Below are 19,512 nucleotides of genomic sequence, written 5' to 3'. Positions count from 1 at the left end.
GTGTTCGTGGCATTCTGAACCCAAAATTCAGGTGGAGTATTTTAGAACCATTCATTGCAGTTAATCCTCTTCTTTCAGCTAAATAAAAGTCAACTATTTGGAGCCTAAAGTCAGCATTGCTACAGAGATATCCATTACCTAGTTGGCCTGCATGAGTGAATGGACAATCTTGTTTATATGATTTGCAACCCCGAAGCAGAGAACCCTAGTCATCGATCATCCAGATAAAGTGCTAGGTTGAATTTCAGTAGACAAGCAAAGTACAGAACAAGAGGAAACCCACAGAGAACAGTAGATGCCAGCGCTGTCTCTAGCTACCAATTTGTAGAAACACCATCTGGGCCTGGACTACAGCGTTGCGTAGGTGTGCGGCGCACAGGCTGACACGGCTATTCAGCAACAAACTACTGCGCACTCGCAGTCGGTGGCTGCTCGAGCAAACACTCGCAGCTCCATTCGCCACTTGGGGAATGTGTTCGACGAAATGTCATACCCAACCAAGAAGAAATTATTCAAACACACAAATAATCTTCAGAGTTCAGAGACATTACGGTCTAATGGATGATGGCAGCAGCACTATTAGCTGGCACTGCAAGAAGCTACATACTTTTCGAAGTGTGAATGTGCCGAAATGCCGTACGCAGACAGACAGATGGACGAAACTGGGGAGCGTTACCTGGCCGAAGGACGCGGAGACGGCCTCCAGCCCTTCGCCGGAGCGGAGGTCGACGCGGAAGGCACGGACGCCCGGGAGCGCGTGGAGGAGCTGCCGCGGCGCGGCGTCGCGGTGGTGGGTGAAGGCCACGTCGACGTCGCCGGCGCCGGCAGAGGCGGAGGCGAGCGCGGCGAGGAGGTGCTGGCCGAGGTAGCCGCTTCCCCCCACCAGCAGCACCCTCTTCCTCTCGCCCGCCATCGCTCCGATCTGCCAAGCTCCTACAGGCAGTTGGAGAGCAGCAGTTGGGGTGGGTCCCACCTGTCAGTACCAGTTGACTGACTCTAGCCCGCGCCTCGTGGTGGATTCCGCTATCTCAATGCGGAGGCGTAAACCGCGGAGTAGCTCCACCTTGGCTAGTCTACATCACTAAACCTTCCGCGAGCTGCGACCACTAAACCCTCGCCGCCCGCCGCCGCCGCCGCTCGCCGTCGTCGGGTCCCTCGCGCCGCCTGAGCGATGGGGGGAGGGCCGCGGACGTTCCCGGGCGGGCTGTCCAAGTGGCAGCACAAGCGGATGCACGAGAAGCTGGCGCGCCACAAGGAGCGGGGCCTGCTGCGGCACGAGAAGCAGCTCTACCTCGCCCGCCTCCGCTCCGAGATCCGCGCATCCCACCTCCCCGCCGCCGCCGCCTCCCCCGCCACCTCCGCCACCGCCCCCACCTCCTCGCGCGCCCACATCCGGGCCCTCGCCGACCGATTCCTCCGGCCCGGCGCCGAGGACCTCTGGAACGACGACGACGGGCCGCTCCGTCGCGCCAGGCCTCCGCTCCAGCTCCCGCAGCAGCAGCAGCCGCCGGCGAGGAGCCTGCCGTCCGGTGTCCGCTTGGTCGACTGGGACCAGCCGGGCTCCGGGGAGACCCCGCCTCGGAGAGGAGGAGGAGGAGGGGATTGGAAGCACTGGGAGGAGCTGAATTCGGAGGAGCCAAGCGCTGGGAACGAGCCACATCTGCCCCCGGCCAATCCGAAGAGAGGGTTCGGCCAGCGGAGGGAGTACGGGACAGTGGCTCCCTGGTGGTGGCAGTGGGGTTCTCGCTCTCGCTCTGCCACAGGATCACAAACAAAGGATGCGTCTCTCGGCTTCTTCAGCCCAAAGCGATGCTACTCGGCGGCTCCTCCTCCTTGCCAGCCCCATCGACGATCAACCGGCGCGCTGATGCCACTGGGTGCGACACAGCTTGCCGAGGTTGCGAACGGAACAAAGGGAACACCACTAGCGCTGTTCAATCAGGAGAGGCTGTACGCGGTCGCAGCACGGCGGTTTGGGCAGAGATGGGGGCGGGACTCGTCGGACGAGGATCAGGAGGGTGCCCCGGCCGCGAAGAGGGATCTGAGGCTGAGGAAGTTCGTTGCGTCGAGGGACGAGGAGGAGGAGGAGTCGGAAGACGATGAGCCAGAGGGGGAGGGGAGCGCCATCAGGAGGAAATGGAGCAGTGCGGCTCTGAGGAACTGCGACATGAAGAAGGAGAGGAGGGTGCAGCTCAAGACGTATGAGGAAGAGAACAGTGATATCGCTGGGAGGATCCAGGAGCTGCGGGAGGAGATCAGGAACAGGGAGGTGCTGGGCGCTGAGAGGAGGCGTTATGAGTCGAGGGGCGAATCTTTGTTTACCAATAAGAGGTTACGCTCTCACCCTTGTTTTGCTCTAATGTTTTTTATTTCCTCATTTGTTGTGTGTCCTACTAACTTTGTAAGAAATCGTGTCTGTATGGATGTTTAATGAATGTATAAGGCAAACTTAACTAGCAAGTCCTGAAATAGGTGGCTCTTGGTATATATATGATCGCGAAAGTTAGCCTGTTTGAAGTTCCTTTTTATTACGTATAAGCACTGGTCTAGCCGCTGTACAAAAAATGGACATACTAACTCAAGATTAACGAATGATCAGTGATTAACTTCTTCAAAGCACACTCTGTCCCATACTTAAAGAGAGACCATCATATCAGTAATTCATGTTGTTTCTTTTCCATGGATTTGATTACTTGTGGTATCTCAACTGGTATTATTGCTTTATTTTCATTCTTTAGATTCGATGAGTTTGGCATCTCCCCACTTACTGTAAAAGCGCTCACTGATGCTGGATACGTACAGACAACTGTTGTGCAGGAAGCAGCTCTTCCAGTTTGTCTTGAAGGTAGTATATCTTATTTCACTTTCTTTAAAGACCAACTTCATGAAATAATCCTACCTTTTGGTGGTTAGTATAATGAAATGCTCTACTTGATTTCAGTACTTCATATTTAGCATTTTACTCCAGTGGTATCATTTTAGCTGTGCATGAACTATCTGAACATGTTATCATGAAACCATGCAACAATCAGGAGATTGGTCACTCATCACTGTATACACGCAGGTAAAGATGTTCTTGTCAAGGCCAAAACTGGAACCGGCAAAAGTGTAGCTTTTCTGGTAATGTTCATTTCCAAGAAGTTACTCTGACATGTAGTTCCTTTCAGTTTCCTTGTCCTTCAAGCAATTTATTAAAGCAATGAGTTGATAAACAGCTTCCTGCAATTGAATCAGTCTTGAATGCTATGAAGAGCAACACAAAACACCGAGTGTCTCCAGTATACGCCCTTGTTCTTTGCCCTACAAGAGAGCTTGCTGTCCAGGTTACAGCTGAAGCAAATGTTTTGTTGAAGCACCATCATGGAGTGGGTGTTCAGTCTCTTATTGGCGGAACTAGATTCAAGCTTGATCAGAGGCGGTTAGAGTCTGATCCATGCCAGGTTTGTAGCATTTACTGACCTGCTGAAGACCAAGGTGAAACTGCTAACTCTTGGGTTGACCTATATACATTGTGGTGTTTTCCCTTTTCAGATTTTAGTAGCAACACCTGGTAGGCTGCTGGATCACATTGAAAACAGATCTTCGTTTTCTGTCCGCTTGATGGGACTAAAGTTGCTCGTGTTGGATGAAGCTGATCATTTGCTAGATTTGGGTTTTCGCAAAGACATAGAGAAGATTGCTGATAGCTTGCCACGCCAAAGACAGACATTACTGTTTTCAGCTACTGTCCCAAAAGAGGTAATGTATTCAGCATGATCTATGGCGTGACTACTTTCTTGTATCGTAATGTATATCTTACTACTCCTATAATTTGTTGATAACCACAGGTCTGAAAATAGGAATAATGCTTGTCATTTTTTGATGGCAGGTTCGAAGGGTTTCACAGCTAGTTTTAAATAAGGATCATGTCTTTGTTGATACAGTGGGCCTGGGAGCTGTTGAAACTCCTACTAAGGTGTGTATTTCTACACGTACTCACTTGGTAGTTGGTACTAATATCAAATGTAGTTATCTTCCATTAGTAGCTACAAAGTACTTGTTTCGTTCTGGCTCCTGCAAGATGTACTAATGCCATGATGTTCTATTGCATCATTTGACCATTTAGAGTTTCATACATAATTAAGTTATCAATGTATGTTTGTCATGCAAGTATAATGGTGACTCAGTGACTGTAAAACATTTTACATGTAGATGCTGACATTCACATCAACATTATGTACCATGTCATTATGTCATCATTTCTACACTTTGTATGGTAGATGAGCATTACTTCTACACTTTGTATGGTAGATGAGCATTACTTCTAACCAAATTTCGTCTGAAAGTAAAATATTACAATACCTTGTTTGCTGTGTTTTTTTCCCTCTTCCCTGTTATGATTTTTCTCCTGTAGCTTATTGATTCCTTGGTTCTTGAGCTTAGGTGCAGCAGCAATATCTCGTGGTACCACATGAACTGCACTTTCATATGGTTCATCGCCTTCTTCGAGAGCATATTGATCAGGAAGTGAACTATAAGGTCCCCCTCCTTTGCCCCTATCTCTCAATCAAACAGTAAGATCGATGTAAACCTAACAATGTGCTAATAAGTACTAAGGTCTTTATGTTGTTGCATGCAGGTGATTGTCTTCTGCACAACAGCCATGATGACTGAATTTATGTATATAATGCTTCGAGATTTGAAGCTGAATGTCAGAGAAATACATTCAAGAAAACCTCAGCTCTATAGAACACGTATATCTGAAGAGTTCCGAGATTCCAATCGCCTGATTCTGGTAACATCAGACGTTTCAACACGTGGAGTGAACTATCCAGATGTGACCCTAGTGATTCAGGTAGGATTTCTTTTACTTTTCATGGAGAAAAGTTCCAAACAGAACATTTCATCTGCCTAGGCTAAAGCAACACTGGATTGCCAGCTATCTCTTGAATATCATAACTTTACATGGTTGTCATTTTTTTTAGCACGTTTGCTTCTCTAACTGCTGCACATCATGGTTGGAATAGGTTGGGGTTCCTCCTGGTAGAGAGCACTATATTCACCGTCTTGGAAGAACAGGAAGAGAAGGTAAATCTGGGAAAGGAGTCATGTTGATTGCGCCATGGGAAGAGTATTTCTTGAAGGAGGTACACGATCTTCCAATAGAGAAGGGCCCCGTGCCACATATTGATCTGGAGATGAAAGAGAAGGTTTGTCTCGGCTTTACTAGTACACATTCTCTCTTTCGGCGTTATGCACATACATGCTCATCTGAATCGTCACCTGAACATACGTACATACACTTTCTTCGTGGAATGTGATGCAGGTGGATGAGTCGATTAAGATTGTGGACATGAGCATCAAGGAAGCCGCCTATCACGCCTGGCTCGGGTACTATAATTCAATAGCTGATGTAGGAAGAGACAAAGCCATGCTTGCCGACCTGGCAAGTAGGTTCTGCGTGTCTATAGGCATGGAGAAGCCTCCGTCGCTGTATAGAAAAACCGCCATTAAGATGGGGTTGAAAGATGTACCGGGGATCCGGATCAGGAAATGAAATAAGGAAGCTATAGTACATTTTTCCTTCTCCCGCCTTTGGTTTTCACTTGTACATAAGGCTCTGCTGGGAAGCTCTGTGTAGGTTGCAGCCTGTAACTTCCTGCGGGTGTGTTGTACGGTGCAGATAGAAAACCACTGATTCAAACCCATATGTAGCAAGTACAGTATAAAGGAGCGTTTGGGAGAAGAGAAGAGCGACTCCGATGTATTTGGTAGCGAGGTGCGAACTACTCCGTGCTACCTATAGGCACGCCAGCGAGCAATTCCGGTGAGGGTCGCTCTCAAGCTCTGAGTAACACTGTCCTGGTGGCAAGGGCGTATCTAGGCTCTAGAATGGCGTGTGATATTTTTTTAGGATATCTAGCTAGCAAAGATAACACTAAAAAGTAACGCATTATTTATTATACATAAGGTTTTGTTATCATATCTTGATTATGTGACACTTAAGATAAGACGAATCTTATCAACCATTGCACATGCCCTAATACTCTCACCATTCACAATTACTTTGCGCTTTGGGTTTAATCAAAGTTAAACTTTGCAAAATCTAAAAAAGTATCGACGTTTTGCAATTTAAATTTTATAGTATTGGTGTCATAAATTATATTTTTCTACTATATTCATTTGATATTATGTATGTTGATACTATTTTCTTATATTATTAATCAAACTTGGTAAATTATTTGTTTTGACAAACACAGTACAAATGTAGACGCTCACATACACGTGCATACACTTACCCCTATGAACGCACACGCGCACACCCTACCCCTATAAGCATCTCCGGAAAACTGAGCCGGCGGATTAGATCTTGAAATTGACGAAGTAATCACAGGTGCCTCGCTGACGGGAACATCGCCTTACACTGAATGAATATTCCGCCTTCATGAGACACACTGGTGGGCTGGGGATACAACCATCCTCCTAATCATCCAACCCCAGGTTGGTTCTCAAACTTGGTAAAATTTAACTTCGTCTAAATTTAAACAAAATGTAAAAAACAAGCTCAACCCGTGTTTCACTTTCATCTTTTTTTGAGGGAATTGTTTTATTTTCAGCTTCGTTTGTAATCCACTGTTTGTTGTTCGGTTATTGAAAATGTGGTTCAGGCTGGTTTTTTTGGCCCGCCGTAGACGATTCCTAAAAATAAAATGGAAAAGGCATGTGTCTTGGTCTTGTCCAACTCAGCGGCCGGCGCGCGTATTCATTCATGTCTCTGCCCATTATATAACCCGATACTCGCTGGGCCAAACCGTTTGCAGAGACGTAGGTATCCAACTACGAGATCGAGAAGCTAGCGTATCGATCGGTCCGGCGAGCATAATGGTGCTTCGCCACCTTCGTTCGTCGGCGTGGCTCTACAGCATGTTCGGCGGCCAGTGCGGCGACTCCTCCCGTTCCTCGACCCGTTCATCACCGTAGACATTGCCAGCATCCGCTACGACTTGACGGACAAGATCAAGTCGAACGACGCGTTCGAGGAGGTGAAGGCCTACCTGAGCACGGCCTGCTCGCGCGAGGCGCGCCAGCTCTGTGCCGAGGGCGCCGCCGACGGCAGTGGCTTCGTGATCAGCCTGCGGGACGGGGAGGAGGTGGCCGACGAGTTCCGGGGCATTACCATATGGTGGTCGGCAATGCCGGAAGGAAATAATGGCCAGAGGTGCTGCCGGCTGACATTCCACGAGCGGCACCGGAAGCTCGTCGTCGACGAGTACCTTCCGCATGTACGCGAGAGCGGCCGCGATGCCATGTCTGGCAACCGACGCCGCAGGCTCTACACCAACAAGAAGCATATCACCTACTCGTACGTACGCGCTTAATCTGATGCACTATATTTTATCTTTGTGATGATCAGCTGATTTGCAAGCATACATATTAATTGATTGCTGCTATACAGTTTTAATTGTGATGACTAATTGATTTCAGGCATACAGATGAAGTTAAACTGAATTAAAAGCACTCAGATTTATTTCTTCTTTTCAAAAATAAAATACAAAGCACCTTTCTTAAGCTATACAGAAACAAATACGATATCTTTTGTTTCTTCTTGCTGCAAATTTTACTTCAAGTTATTATTTAGTGCTGCCCGCCAGATGATCATTCCCTGCCTTAATTTTACAGTACTAGCCGGAAAGATGTGTGGAGCTACATTGACTTCGACCATCCAACCACGTTCGACACGCTCGCCATGAACCCTACCAAGAAGCAGAAGATCATCGACGACCTCGATGACTTCCGCGGCAGCAAGGAGTACTACCGTCGCATCGGCAAGGCATGGAAGCGTGGCTACCTCCTATACGGCCCGCCAGGCACAGGCAAGTCCACAATGATCGCCGCCATGGCCAACTACCTCAACTATGACATCTACGACATCGAACTGACCACGCTGGCCGACAACAACGACCTGCGCAAACTTTTCATCGAGACGACGGGCAAGTCGATCATTGTCATTGAGGACATCGACTGCTCCCTTGATTTGACTGGCAGCCGCGCGATGACCTTGCCAACACCAATGACTGATAATAAGAAGCGCAAGTGGGACGACAGCATATTGACCTTGTCTGGACTTCTTAACTTCATCGACGGGCTCTGGTCGTCAGCGCACAGCGGGGAGCGGATAATCGTGTTCACGACCAACCACCTGGACAAGCTCGACGCTGCGCTGATCCGACGAGGGAGGATGGACATGCACGTGGAAATGTCATATTGTCAGTTCGAGGCGTTCAAGACGCTGGCCAAGAATTACCTCGGTGTGGACGCGCACCCGCTGTTCGACACCATCAAGGAGCTGCTACAGACGGTGCAGATAACCCCGGCGGATGTCGCTGAGTGTTTGATGGCGTCCAAGCGCAACACCGGTAACGTGGACTCTTGTATCAGCCGTCTAATCGACGAGCTGAGGAAGAAGATCAGAAAAAACAAAACGTCCGATGATTATGAGGACAGGTATGATAAGACACAGGAAGATCAGCAGGAGAAGGAGGGTGCTCCATTGAAAAGAGCCAAGAAGGATAACGTTGATGCCATCTTGGAAAGCCTGGACAACGGAAGAGCTAGCAGTCTGAGCTCTGGACGTTCTTCTTTTTCTTCTGCTTCTTCTTCTGCTGGGTCTGATGATAATAACTAGTTGAAAATTAATATTTCTATGCTTTAAAGCATCTTAATTTTGCCGAACTCCTATAACACTCCCTATCGTTTAGCTTTGTATATTGCTCCTCTCTGGTTTCTAGGCGACCCCTTATAGCTTCCTAAAACAAACAATTAGCTTATACATTTCGTCGAAAACTTGCTATGCGCGCATGCATCTCCGATGAGCTAAGCTGAACAAAACAATTTTGCAATAGCTAGCCAATCATACCCGATGCATACCCGTAAATTCAGCAGCACGTACATTCAGCTAGCCAAATCGGAGAACCAATCTAGCCAAACAAATACCCACCCAGAAGTCTAACAAAAAAAAACTCTATATACCGGCAGAGCTCGCCTGCCTGAATCCCGCACCACGCTCTGCTGCAGTTTCGCTGAAGAAATGCTTAATTGGATCGCGCGAACTATTTGATCCCAACAACGGTTCGGGCAAGTACGTGCACGCTTTCTGGCGAGTGGGTCAACACGCTACACCGTGTACGTCTATTTCGAGTGGAGCTGGGTATATAAGATCGATGTTGTTTCACTCCGCTAGCTAGTTTTAGATTGGTGTTGTTTCGTGGGATTCCTTTGCTCAGCAGCTAGCTAGTTTTAGAGTTTTAGCTAGGTAGGCTCATCTTGCTAGTTTTTGCTACTCCCTACGTCTCAGTTTAACAGGTACGCATGTAGTTTAAGAAATTGTTTTGATCATTATTTTAGTCAATAAAATATATAATATATATCACAAAAATTATATTATTGAAAAACTTGTTTGCATACGAATCTAATGATATAAAATTTATAGATATAAATGTATATTTTATTAACTAAATCAATGGTTAAAATTTGTCTTAAACTACGTGTGTATCTGTTAAACCGAGAGGGAGAGTAGGTAATCTCCTCTCAGCAGCACCGCATGCATGCATTGTCGTTACAAAGAAAAAGTAATTTATGTGGTACATGCTTGAAAGCACATACTTGCTAGTTATAGTTAGCTAGGGCCATCTAAATGGAATGGAAAGGCATAATTAAAAAAGCATGGACCAGCATAAAACAAAAAATAAAATTAGAAGTCCAGATTAAATCTCATTCAACAAATTATGTGGCTCATGGAAGATCATAACAATATTATAAAAAACAAAAAACCCGTTATAAAAGAGAAGTGCATCTTGGTGTTGTTGATCAAATTATTCATGAGCGTGACGCTGTGATGAGGTTAACATGGAGTTTCTTATTTGCATAGCGGCTTTGAATCCCATGAATTGATCTGCTTGTGATGGTGCACCAAAGGTAATAAGACATTTTTTATGTTTTTGAACTATTTATATTGCAATCGTGCATATTTGATATATTTCAATGTTGATAATCGATTTGTCTTATATTATTTTGGGGGAGGGGGATTTTTTTAGGTGTGCCCCCCCCCCCCCAATTTTTTCTGCGTCCCCCACTGTGTGCACTGGCAGTGCTAAACTTCAGAGAACCAACCGAACTAGCCATGTGCAGGGGAAGTCCCGACGACTAGAGGTAGCCCAGATGACCTCTTATCCCAGTAGGAGAGAGTCTCCTCTGTCGTCATCCGCGAGCGCATGCAACTAGCAGCTCCGGTGAAGGGTCCCAGAAGTTGAAGGTGCGATGTGTTTGTGTGCACCGGAGGTAAGTAGAAGCAGCGGCAAGGTTGGATCCTCTCTTTAGAATAGCCAGCTATAGCTCGGTTACCTTTCGGGAGGCTTGCGGCTATGGCTAGGCTGAAATTAAATAACCGCTAATAGCCTAAATATTGTTATTTAGTTTCAATTTATTCCAATAGCTGCTATCACATGACAAGCCTAGTTGGCACCCGGAAAGATTAAAATTGGGGGAGAATGTAATCAGGGGACATCAAACTTCTCACAATGACATCATTGGGTTAGGTGGTCTTCCATGTGCAAACCTGACTACCTAAGGCCTTGGGGGTCTAGGTATCCTCGATAAGGGGCTTGTGAACATATGCCTTATGGCATAGTGGCTCTAGAGATTGTACGGGCGCGAGGATGGCTTGTGGCTAAATATCATCTGGGGGAATATCTTAGAGCTAAAGATATGTGGGTCGACTCCCATAGGCCAGGCTCCCAGTTCTGGAACCCGCTCCAGAAGGTCAAACAGGTGGTCAGCTTGGGGGCTAAACACTTGGTTATCAGTGTGCTCTCTATATCGTAAGTTTTGCGAGGGCACACCTTCCAAATTCTTTAGCGCTATCTGGCAGTTGGTGATCCCTCTGCGGATCCAGATCCTCCTTTGGCAGCTTCCGCGAAAGCATCTGCTGACTAATGCTATTACCAGGCAGCATCGAGGCCCCTCCACAGGTAGATGTGCCCTTTGTCGAGAGAATGAGGACACAAACCACATTTTGTTCTCATGTGGCCTGGCTAAATTCATTTGGAGCGCAGTTAGGAAAATGTTGGTTTGCTCCTGGAACCCCTCTTGCTTCATTGATGTGCTTAGGCTCCTTCAGGACCAAGCCGGTCAAATGAAGCGTGTTCGAGGGATCTATTGTGCGGCCTTTTGGAATCTTAGAAATAAGTTCACAATTGAGGGAATTTTTCCAACATCATCGGCTGATAGCATGTACAAATTTTCTATGTATCTACAGGTGTGGAAGCCAGTGGCTAGACGGAAGGATTGATATCCTATCTAAAAGGCGATTGGGAAGATTCAAGGGCTCCATGCTGCGGTGAGAGATAACATGGAGGTTCATGTACCTACTTGAGTCGCCGTCGTGCCTTCCGTCTAGCTAGTGGTGTGTCTTTGGTTCCTATTTTGAACCTTTAAGTGTGTATGTCTAGCCTTCGTGTGTTCTTGTTATGTTGTTGGGTGTGTTTGTGCAACACTGTTGTGTGAATCTTGTGTTGGCATGTGGGGTTTTATTAATTTAAAGTTGGGCTCTACTCGAGCCTTCTGTCTAAAAGAGAGAGAAATGATAAAAGGTGGAATGGTATCTCTTCACTACGAAAAGATGGTTGGCTTTTTTTGACAATCAAAATCATATATATATTTATAATAATAAATAGTACATGGTAAGGAGATACAAGCTAACTTCAACTATTACAAAATAAAATCCGAAAGAAACCAACAAATCTTTATGGTCTTCAAGCTCTTTCTTCTTCCATGACATAATCTTGTATTTTTCTGGAGGCAGCCGAAGATATATACCAGACCACAAACCTGAAAATACCAACGAAAGTTCTCCTATAATTTTAATTTGAACCGCAATGCCAAGACTACGTGCACGCACACAGCCATTGAAGTAGTCAATCACCAACATCACTATGCTAGGGAAAAAGCAACCGAACGGTCTGGTCAACGTCGCCGGAAACCCAAAAACACGAATCACCATTATCGAGGATGTAGCAGTCGGAACAAATATTTCGAGGACGAAAATCCTCGTGGCAAGCACAAGAAGAGATTCTAGATCGATATGACGAAGTAAGATCCGAAGAACCATACCTAGATAACGTTAATGTTCCAACACCATCATTGACGCTAGGAGGAAGACCTCGTCGTCGAATAGTGGGGTGAAGATCAATTATTGTAGACGATATCATCCCCATTGATATGGGAACCAAAAGAAGACGACTACCTAAAACGCTAACCTAATCTTATAGAAAAACACTACTTTTATTGGAACCTCCATTCATAGATCGGGTTGCGCACTCCTCCTTATGACGGCAATGCCGGCCGAAAGAGGGGGAACCGATCTATGGTAGAGTAGAAGGTGGGGGCAATGGCTCTGTTCTTTTCCACGCGATGGCACGCGATGTGGGGAGTAGATGGTTGGCTTTTGTGGAGATGATAAGATGTTGCTTACTTTTGTATCCGGCAGAAGGCATAATGATGGGCAATATATTTAAGGGTAACAAATATTGTGGGATATGTCCTTTTCTTGCTACCAAATATATTGGGGTGTATCATTTTCTTTCGCAAAAGGAAGATTTTATTCTCAGTTGTAATAATGCAACTCTATGTGTTAATAACCTAAGGGCATGTACAATGTAACAATAGTGATATCTTAGCAGTGTTACGTTGGATAAACACCACGGTCGAGGAAAGAGAAAGCTTAAAAAAAGGTTCGTCTTCTCTTAATTAAGAGATGATTTATTAGTACAATTTCTCTCACCATATTTTTAGGATATCTTGCTAGCAAAGATAAAACTAAAAAAGTAACTCATTATACATAAAGTTTATTATCATATCTTGATTACATGACAATCAAGATAAGACGGGTCTTATCAACCATTGCACATAACCCTAATACTTTCGCCATTCACAATTACTTTGCGCTTTGGGTTTAGTCGAAGTCAAACTTTGCAAAATCTAAAAAAGTATTTAGAAAAATATCAACATTTGCAATTTAGAATTTATAGTATTAGCGTCATAAAGTATATTTTTTGTAGTATATTCATTTGATGTTATGTATGTTGATATTATTAATCAAACTTGGTAAATTTTAACTTTGTCTAAATTCAAAACGCGAGGTAAAAAAAACGGAGGTAGTACGTGTGAAACCTTTTATCGTTAATTATTTCCCATGTTGAACTCTAGACTAGACTATCTTACTTGCGAGGATGAAAGTTGGGCCTTTACACTGTGCATCAGGTGACACGGGTACACCACCATCACGAAACAGATAAAATCCATGTTCCCTAATTTGTTGAGAAAAACGTGATACACTATAACTCGATCAGAGGATCTGTTAATTGGCCGCTGCTGTTGTGGCCGAAGCCTGGTTAACCCCACAGAAGAGAGCAAGAACGACACTGGAGGTCTGTGACATGAACTGCACAAGGGGGCTTGGTCCGATGCTGATCACTGCGGAGGACCTGAGGAGAACCTTGGAAGCTAATGAGTTGTTCCTGGTAGGTGACGGTGCAAGGTTCCAAGCCTTTGGTCGGCCTTGATGTTTTATGTGCTGGTTGCGGTGCCTTTGGTTGTCTGTTTTCTGTGAGTGGGTGTTTTGTAAGATATGTTAGTGGGTGGACATGGAACTGTTGCTCGTTTGCACGATGACTGTGACTTTGGTGGCTTCAATATATTTGGAGCTGGGGCGTTGCCCTGTTTCTCTAAAAAAAAAAGAATTATCTAACGGTGTGAGTAATAATTTAGCATACTTAGACAATACACATCTTTTAGTTTGAATGGGTAGGGGGGACTATTTGGCACCCGCTCATCAAGTGACCCTCAATTTTGGCCAGGAGGCCCTCAATTTTGGCCAGGAGGCCCTCAATTTTGGTGAGACACTATCCTAGCAAGGACGACACCTGCCTCAACCCAAGCAAAGTTATTCTATGTCCCCAATATGCCCTACGTTCACATTTCATGGACGATGCTCTCTCTAGGACTTCATTCTTACAAAATCATAACAAATACAAATTGAATTCAACTAAGTTCACCAAGAATTAGTATCTATCAACTGAGGCGGCGATCGATGAGCTTTGCGGTGGTGCTGGCCTCGCGGAGGCGAAGCACCTTTAATACCCATCTCTTAGAATAGTCTCATCGATATTTTGTCGATTGTCGTCTCGGCAACAATCTGGTGTTGCATGAGACTTAAGATTTAGCTCCATGCCAAGACCCAAATCCACAAATTTTGATAACAAAATTTAAAAAATATAACATAAAGATATCACTTGGGATATGCTAAGCTTCCATGACTTCCAGTGAAAAATCCAACAATGAACATTGAATGTTATAAATCTATAGTAACAAAAAATGATATAAAAATCTTGAAATTTATAATAGATTATTGTTTCTAGAAAAATCAAGTTCACATATGTACCAGTAAATTTCTGAACATATTCTTAATAGCTCGAATTTCCAGATTTTTCTTATTTCTCATATATTTTTAAATAATTTTTTTGAAATCTTATTTTTATATATGTATATTTCTAAATTTTTAGTTATATAAAAATATGATTAAATTGATTCTTCTAAGTTTTGTTATCTGTTTCCAAAAAATCATGTAAGTTTCAAAAAATCTTCACTTTCTCCATTTTAAATTATGTTTTGCCATTTGCACCGACTGGGTTGTCATGTCTGAGTCATGTAATCGTTAATACCACTTTTAATGTGCTAGGGACCAAACGCCAATGGTTCTAACATCCAAGGAAGTAAAATATCGATGATTAAAGGTCAGCAATCAAACTTTGAATTGGTAATAGCCAAGAAAAAAAACTCACAACTAGCTCGGCGATTGTTGGGGTATGAAAATGAAAAAAAAAACTCAATGGTTCTTGGCGGAAATTTCTTAGTTTTGTGTAGTTTGCACAACACAAACCGTTCCACTCGATAGCAAGATGTCAGGTTAACTTTATCAATACTGAAGATGTGAAGCACCGTGACTTCAACATTCAATAACATTATCTAGGTGTGTGTTGTGGTGATAGGTCATGTATACATTCTGTTGTGCTTCTAAATAACTACTTCCTCCAAAATCTCTAACACTTAGTATTGATATGAGGGAATCCCATATCCATATAGTATTGCAATGTTTCATCCAAGTACAGTGTGGATAAAATGCGCGCATTCCTACATGTTGTTTTTTCCAATATAAATCTCATAAACTCAAGAGCATAAAGTTAAGTTTAAAGAGATGGCTAATGTATCATTCGCAAAAATAAAAGTTTAAAGAGATGACACCCGTTAAGATGAGATTTGTGCTCTTCTCCGGGAAGCGGCATTGGAACCGCATACGAAGTGGCTCTGTACGGAACTTCCTCAAGGAAAGCGCATCCACCACGGTCCGGAAGAGTGCACGGAACAAGGGCGCAGGCGTGGGAGGGACGGCTTTGGAGAAGGCCCAGCGCCTCGCCAAGGAGAAGAACCTGGAGGAGGCCGACGTCGCGCAGGATGAAGCAATGACGGATGCTGGTGAAGTCGACAGATAGGTGCTGGACGCGGCGATGGAGGAGATCAAGCGTCTACATTCCAGCCTAAGGGAGCAAGCCCAAGCCTGAGTCTGCTCTTTATATTTGTGTATCTGTGTTTGGACTTGTGTTGGTTGTGCGTGTATGCTCGGATGAACTGGGAGCTCTCCGTTATGTGTGTGTTATGTAAGCTGGATGGTTGTATCTTGAATTCTGCCGGTGTGGTTTTATTAAGTTAAAGCAGGGTCTAAGGCCTTACCTCAGAAAAGATGAGATTTGTGGGTAAGGACTGATGAGTCAGAAGTAGTGAGACACTCCAACTCGCAACTGCTTTGCTCTGCTCTGAAAAATCGGTTCTTTTCTGCTTCTGCTCTGCCCCGCCCAGCTCCCCTCCCCTCACCGCCGCGCCGCGACGGACGAGACTGACCACAGCGAGGCGGCGAGCGAACGAATCCGCCGTCCCATTGCGGCCACCGCGATGAAGATCCTGGTGGCGGTAAAGCGGGTGGTGGACTACGCGGTCAAGGTGCGCGTGCGGCCGGACCGGACGGCTGTCGACACGGCGAGCGTCAAGATGTCCATGAACCCCTTCTGCGAGATCGCCGTCGAGGAGGCGCTCCGGCTCCGCGAGGCCGGAGCCGCCGCCGAGGTCATCGCCGCCACGGTTGGACCGGCCCAGGCCGCCGACACGCTCCGCACCGCGCTCGCCATGGGCGCCGACCGCGCCGTCCACGTCCTCCACGACCCCGACCCGGCCCGCCCGCTCCTCCCCCTCGCCGTCGCCAAGGTCCTCCGCGCCCTCGCGCTTCAGGAGAACCCCGGCCTTGTCATCCTCGGCAAGCAGGTTCTGCCCCGTCTCAGATTGCCCTGGATGTTCTCGATTCTTGCGTGGTACCTAAGCTTGTTTGATATGGTGATTGCCTATTGATTTGGTTGCATTTGATGCGCTGAACTGCACTGCTTAGTTGGATGATTTTCACTGAAAGGGAGAGAGATATTGCCACCTGAATTCAAAGCTAATATGAGAAATATTTGCCAACCTAACTGTAATTGTTGCTTCAGGTGTATAGAACCATGTACCGTAGGATTTTGATATGCTAGGTGCAGACATTTGCTCCTATTTCTGTCTTCATAACTGAGACAACTCCCATGATCACACTGTTAAACAGTTAAGAAAACAATGCCACTGAACTTAATTATCAGGAGAAATTGCTTGAGAATAAAATGTTGAGAACAAAGTTCATTGAACAATCTTACAAAAACCAGCTTAAGTTGTTGTTATTCTATTACGCTAAATGAAGGATCTCCACATCTCCACATTACAGTATTACACAGTCCATACTATGTTGGGCAGGAAGCTACTTACAGATGACATTTTTTTTTTTAACTCAGACGTCCAAAACAGAGCAATTATATGATCTTTCCGTGAGTATAACTAAAACTCCACATGTCTATGTGTTCACTCAGGATAACAGAGGTCTAAGCCACGTTACAATCATGTGGTTGAAGGTCATGTGTAAACCACTGTAGTGCTCATATTAGAATGTATCATTTCGTTTGAGGTATAATAGGATGATATAAATTATAGGTCGAAATGCTTTCGTGGTAACCTGAAGGGCATCAGAGACCACAGTTTTTTCCTTCCTATGAACGTAGCTGCTCACACTGTTTGACCTGCTGGAAACATCAGTTTTTTGCTTTGACACGTCTGCAACTTCTGTAATTCTTGAAGTTACTTTACGAGATACTTTCAGAATATTTACTGCTATGTTTTCTCACAAAAAGTGAGAATAAAGGTCAAACAAGAAATAATGTTGGTTTAGCTTGGGAGTATATATTTTTATAAGCTTAGACTATTCGTCTTTCTGTAATTACAGGCCATTGATGATGACTGCAACCAAACAGGGCAAATGCTAGCTGCACTGCTTAACTGGCCGCAGGGAACCTTTGCCTCAAAGGTTTGTTATTTATAATTTTCAATAGAACTTTTTCACCTGATATGATAAGTAACAGATTTTTTGTCATTACACATGGTCCTTTCAGTTTCACTATTACTATATGGTTAATGCCAAATCTTGTTATACTTCGAATAAGAAAAACAACTGTGGGCAGCTTCTATTCCAATTTTAATAACTAGTTGGCATTTGTTAATAACTAATTTGCATTAGATTATAGAAATGAGATACTTGTAAGGAGTAATGAGAACTTATAGTTGGCACAGTCAAGTTCTTATTTGACCACACTTTTGTAGAAGCATTTATTTTCATTTCTCGGCCAACATCTGATTTCCTGTTTCTTGATCAAACAAAGGTGAAGCCACAGTGGATGCAAAAACTGAGGATATTGTTCTCTTAAAATAGAAAAAGAAAAATCATTTAATGATCTATTTTAATGTGTAGACTTGCTGTTCTGAAATGTTCAATGTTAGATTTTTAGAACAGTTGTTCTCATGATTTTGTTCACCGCAAAATTGTAGTTGAAGATGGTGTTTAACTTTGCCAGGTGATAATTGACAAGGATAAACAAAAGGCTACTGTTGAGAGAGAGGTCGATGGTGGAACTGAAACCATCTGCTTGGATTTACCAGCAGTGATCACGTATGTTCAGTAACACGTCTCCGTTTCTTATTTCCAATAGATTGCTCATAGGCCATAGAAGCAGAGTAGTCCTCAAGGTTCTTTCTATGAACAAAATGTTCAGTCTTATGCTCATGGTTAGCGCTCACAAGCTATGGTTTGACTCCCATTTCCTTGACTCCGTATGAAGTATACCTTCCATGGTTTATGTTTTGCAGTACTGACCTGAGACTGAACCAGCCCCGGTATGCGACGCTGCCAAACATAATGAAGGCCAAGTCGAAGGTGATTAAGAAGGTCACCCCCTCCGAGCTGAATGTAGATATTAGATCTGACATGGAGGTGGTCCAGGTAGATGAACCACCGAAGAGGAAAGCCGGAGTGATCCTCTCATCAGTCGATGAGCTCATCGACAAACTGAAAAATGAAGCCCGTGTCTTGTAAACTGGTCCACACATAAACATTCAAATAAAGTGTAATTCCAAATCATTGTATCACATGTGCAAATGAAATAAGGGTGATTCCCCCAGATCAATGGAGATGCTAATTCATGTGTCCAGCCGCTGCTTCTAAATGTTAACCTGTTGCTGAATTTGTTCGTACGAAACTGCTCTGTCTATTTTTTTTTTCTGGTGGAACCTGATCTGGAAATGTGTTCTGGCCTTAGGCTTTAACCATATTTGGGCTGGGCTGTGTTTACTTTATTTATTCGCTGGGCCGCGAAAAAGCTTATAATAGACTGTCATGAAATTAACACGCGTTGCTAAAAGAAAATTGACTAACATGCTTGCATTTAGGGGTGCTTCTATAGGCCCTTACATATAAATATTTTTGTAAATTTATATATTTTCTAAATTCGAACGATTTTCAAATTTGAATTTTTTTAAACCTGCATATTTTGAAATTGAATATTTTCTAATCTACCAAGGAAAAATAGAAAATAAAAAGAACAAAAGAAATAGGATCGACAAAACCTCCACATAGGCTAACAAGCCCAGCGGGCAGAACGCGCCGACCTAGTCAGCATATAGAATCCGCGTGGATTACAACCAAGCAAATTTATGGATTAAAATTATGTTCAACGAGATTCTCCTATGAACACCTGTATTTGCAGCCAACCAACCTTATGGATAAACATTATAATTTTTTTTGAAAAAATAGGATTGAAAAAACTCCACATCGGCTAACTAGGCTGGCCCATACCGCTCTGACCTAGTCGGCACATAGAATTCTCGTGGATTTACAGCCAACCAAACTTATTGATTAACATTATGTTCAACGAGATTCTCCTATGAACAACACTTTTTTTTTGCAGCGAACCAAAATTACAGATTGACATTATATCCATTACTGAAGAAAAAAATAAATTATAA

General features: G+C 44.3%; 3 protein-coding genes across 3 annotated transcripts; all 3 read left to right on the top strand.

The window, feature by feature from the left end:
• The first annotated feature begins 1,171 nt into the window (after window positions 1–1,171).
• On the top strand, window positions 1,172–5,549 carry LOC124688902 (DEAD-box ATP-dependent RNA helicase 48-like). The gene is made up of 10 exons (XM_047222522.1): window positions 1,172–2,331; window positions 2,739–2,845; window positions 3,065–3,120; window positions 3,216–3,440; window positions 3,532–3,738; window positions 3,869–3,955; window positions 4,423–4,518; window positions 4,619–4,834; window positions 5,007–5,189; window positions 5,306–5,549. The coding sequence occupies exons 1-10, from the start codon at window positions 1,172–1,174 to the stop codon at window positions 5,534–5,536; spliced, it is 2,568 nt and encodes an 855-aa protein (XP_047078478.1). The 3' UTR covers window positions 5,537–5,549.
• A 1,087-nt stretch (window positions 5,550–6,636) lies between these two features.
• LOC124691008 (AAA-ATPase At3g28610-like) lies at window positions 6,637–8,665 on the top strand. The gene is made up of 3 exons (XM_047224303.1): window positions 6,637–6,651; window positions 6,903–7,342; window positions 7,660–8,665. Exons 1-3 carry the CDS (start codon window positions 6,637–6,639, stop codon window positions 8,663–8,665), a joined length of 1,461 nt encoding a protein of 486 aa, XP_047080259.1.
• Window positions 8,666–16,025: 7,360 nt separating this feature from the next.
• Window positions 16,026–18,666, top strand: LOC124688901 (electron transfer flavoprotein subunit beta, mitochondrial). The gene is made up of 4 exons (XM_047222520.1): window positions 16,026–16,407; window positions 17,441–17,521; window positions 18,066–18,160; window positions 18,358–18,666. Exons 1-4 carry the CDS (start codon window positions 16,042–16,044, stop codon window positions 18,581–18,583), a joined length of 768 nt encoding a protein of 255 aa, XP_047078476.1. The 5' UTR covers window positions 16,026–16,041; the 3' UTR covers window positions 18,584–18,666.
• The last annotated feature ends 846 nt before the right edge of the window (window positions 18,667–19,512 follow it).

This window comes from Lolium rigidum, chromosome 2, assembly GCF_022539505.1.
Source record: "Lolium rigidum isolate FL_2022 chromosome 2, APGP_CSIRO_Lrig_0.1, whole genome shotgun sequence".
Lineage (NCBI taxonomy): Eukaryota > Viridiplantae > Streptophyta > Magnoliopsida > Poales > Poaceae > Lolium > Lolium rigidum.
This window is presented reverse-complemented; position numbering and strand designations above follow the sequence as displayed.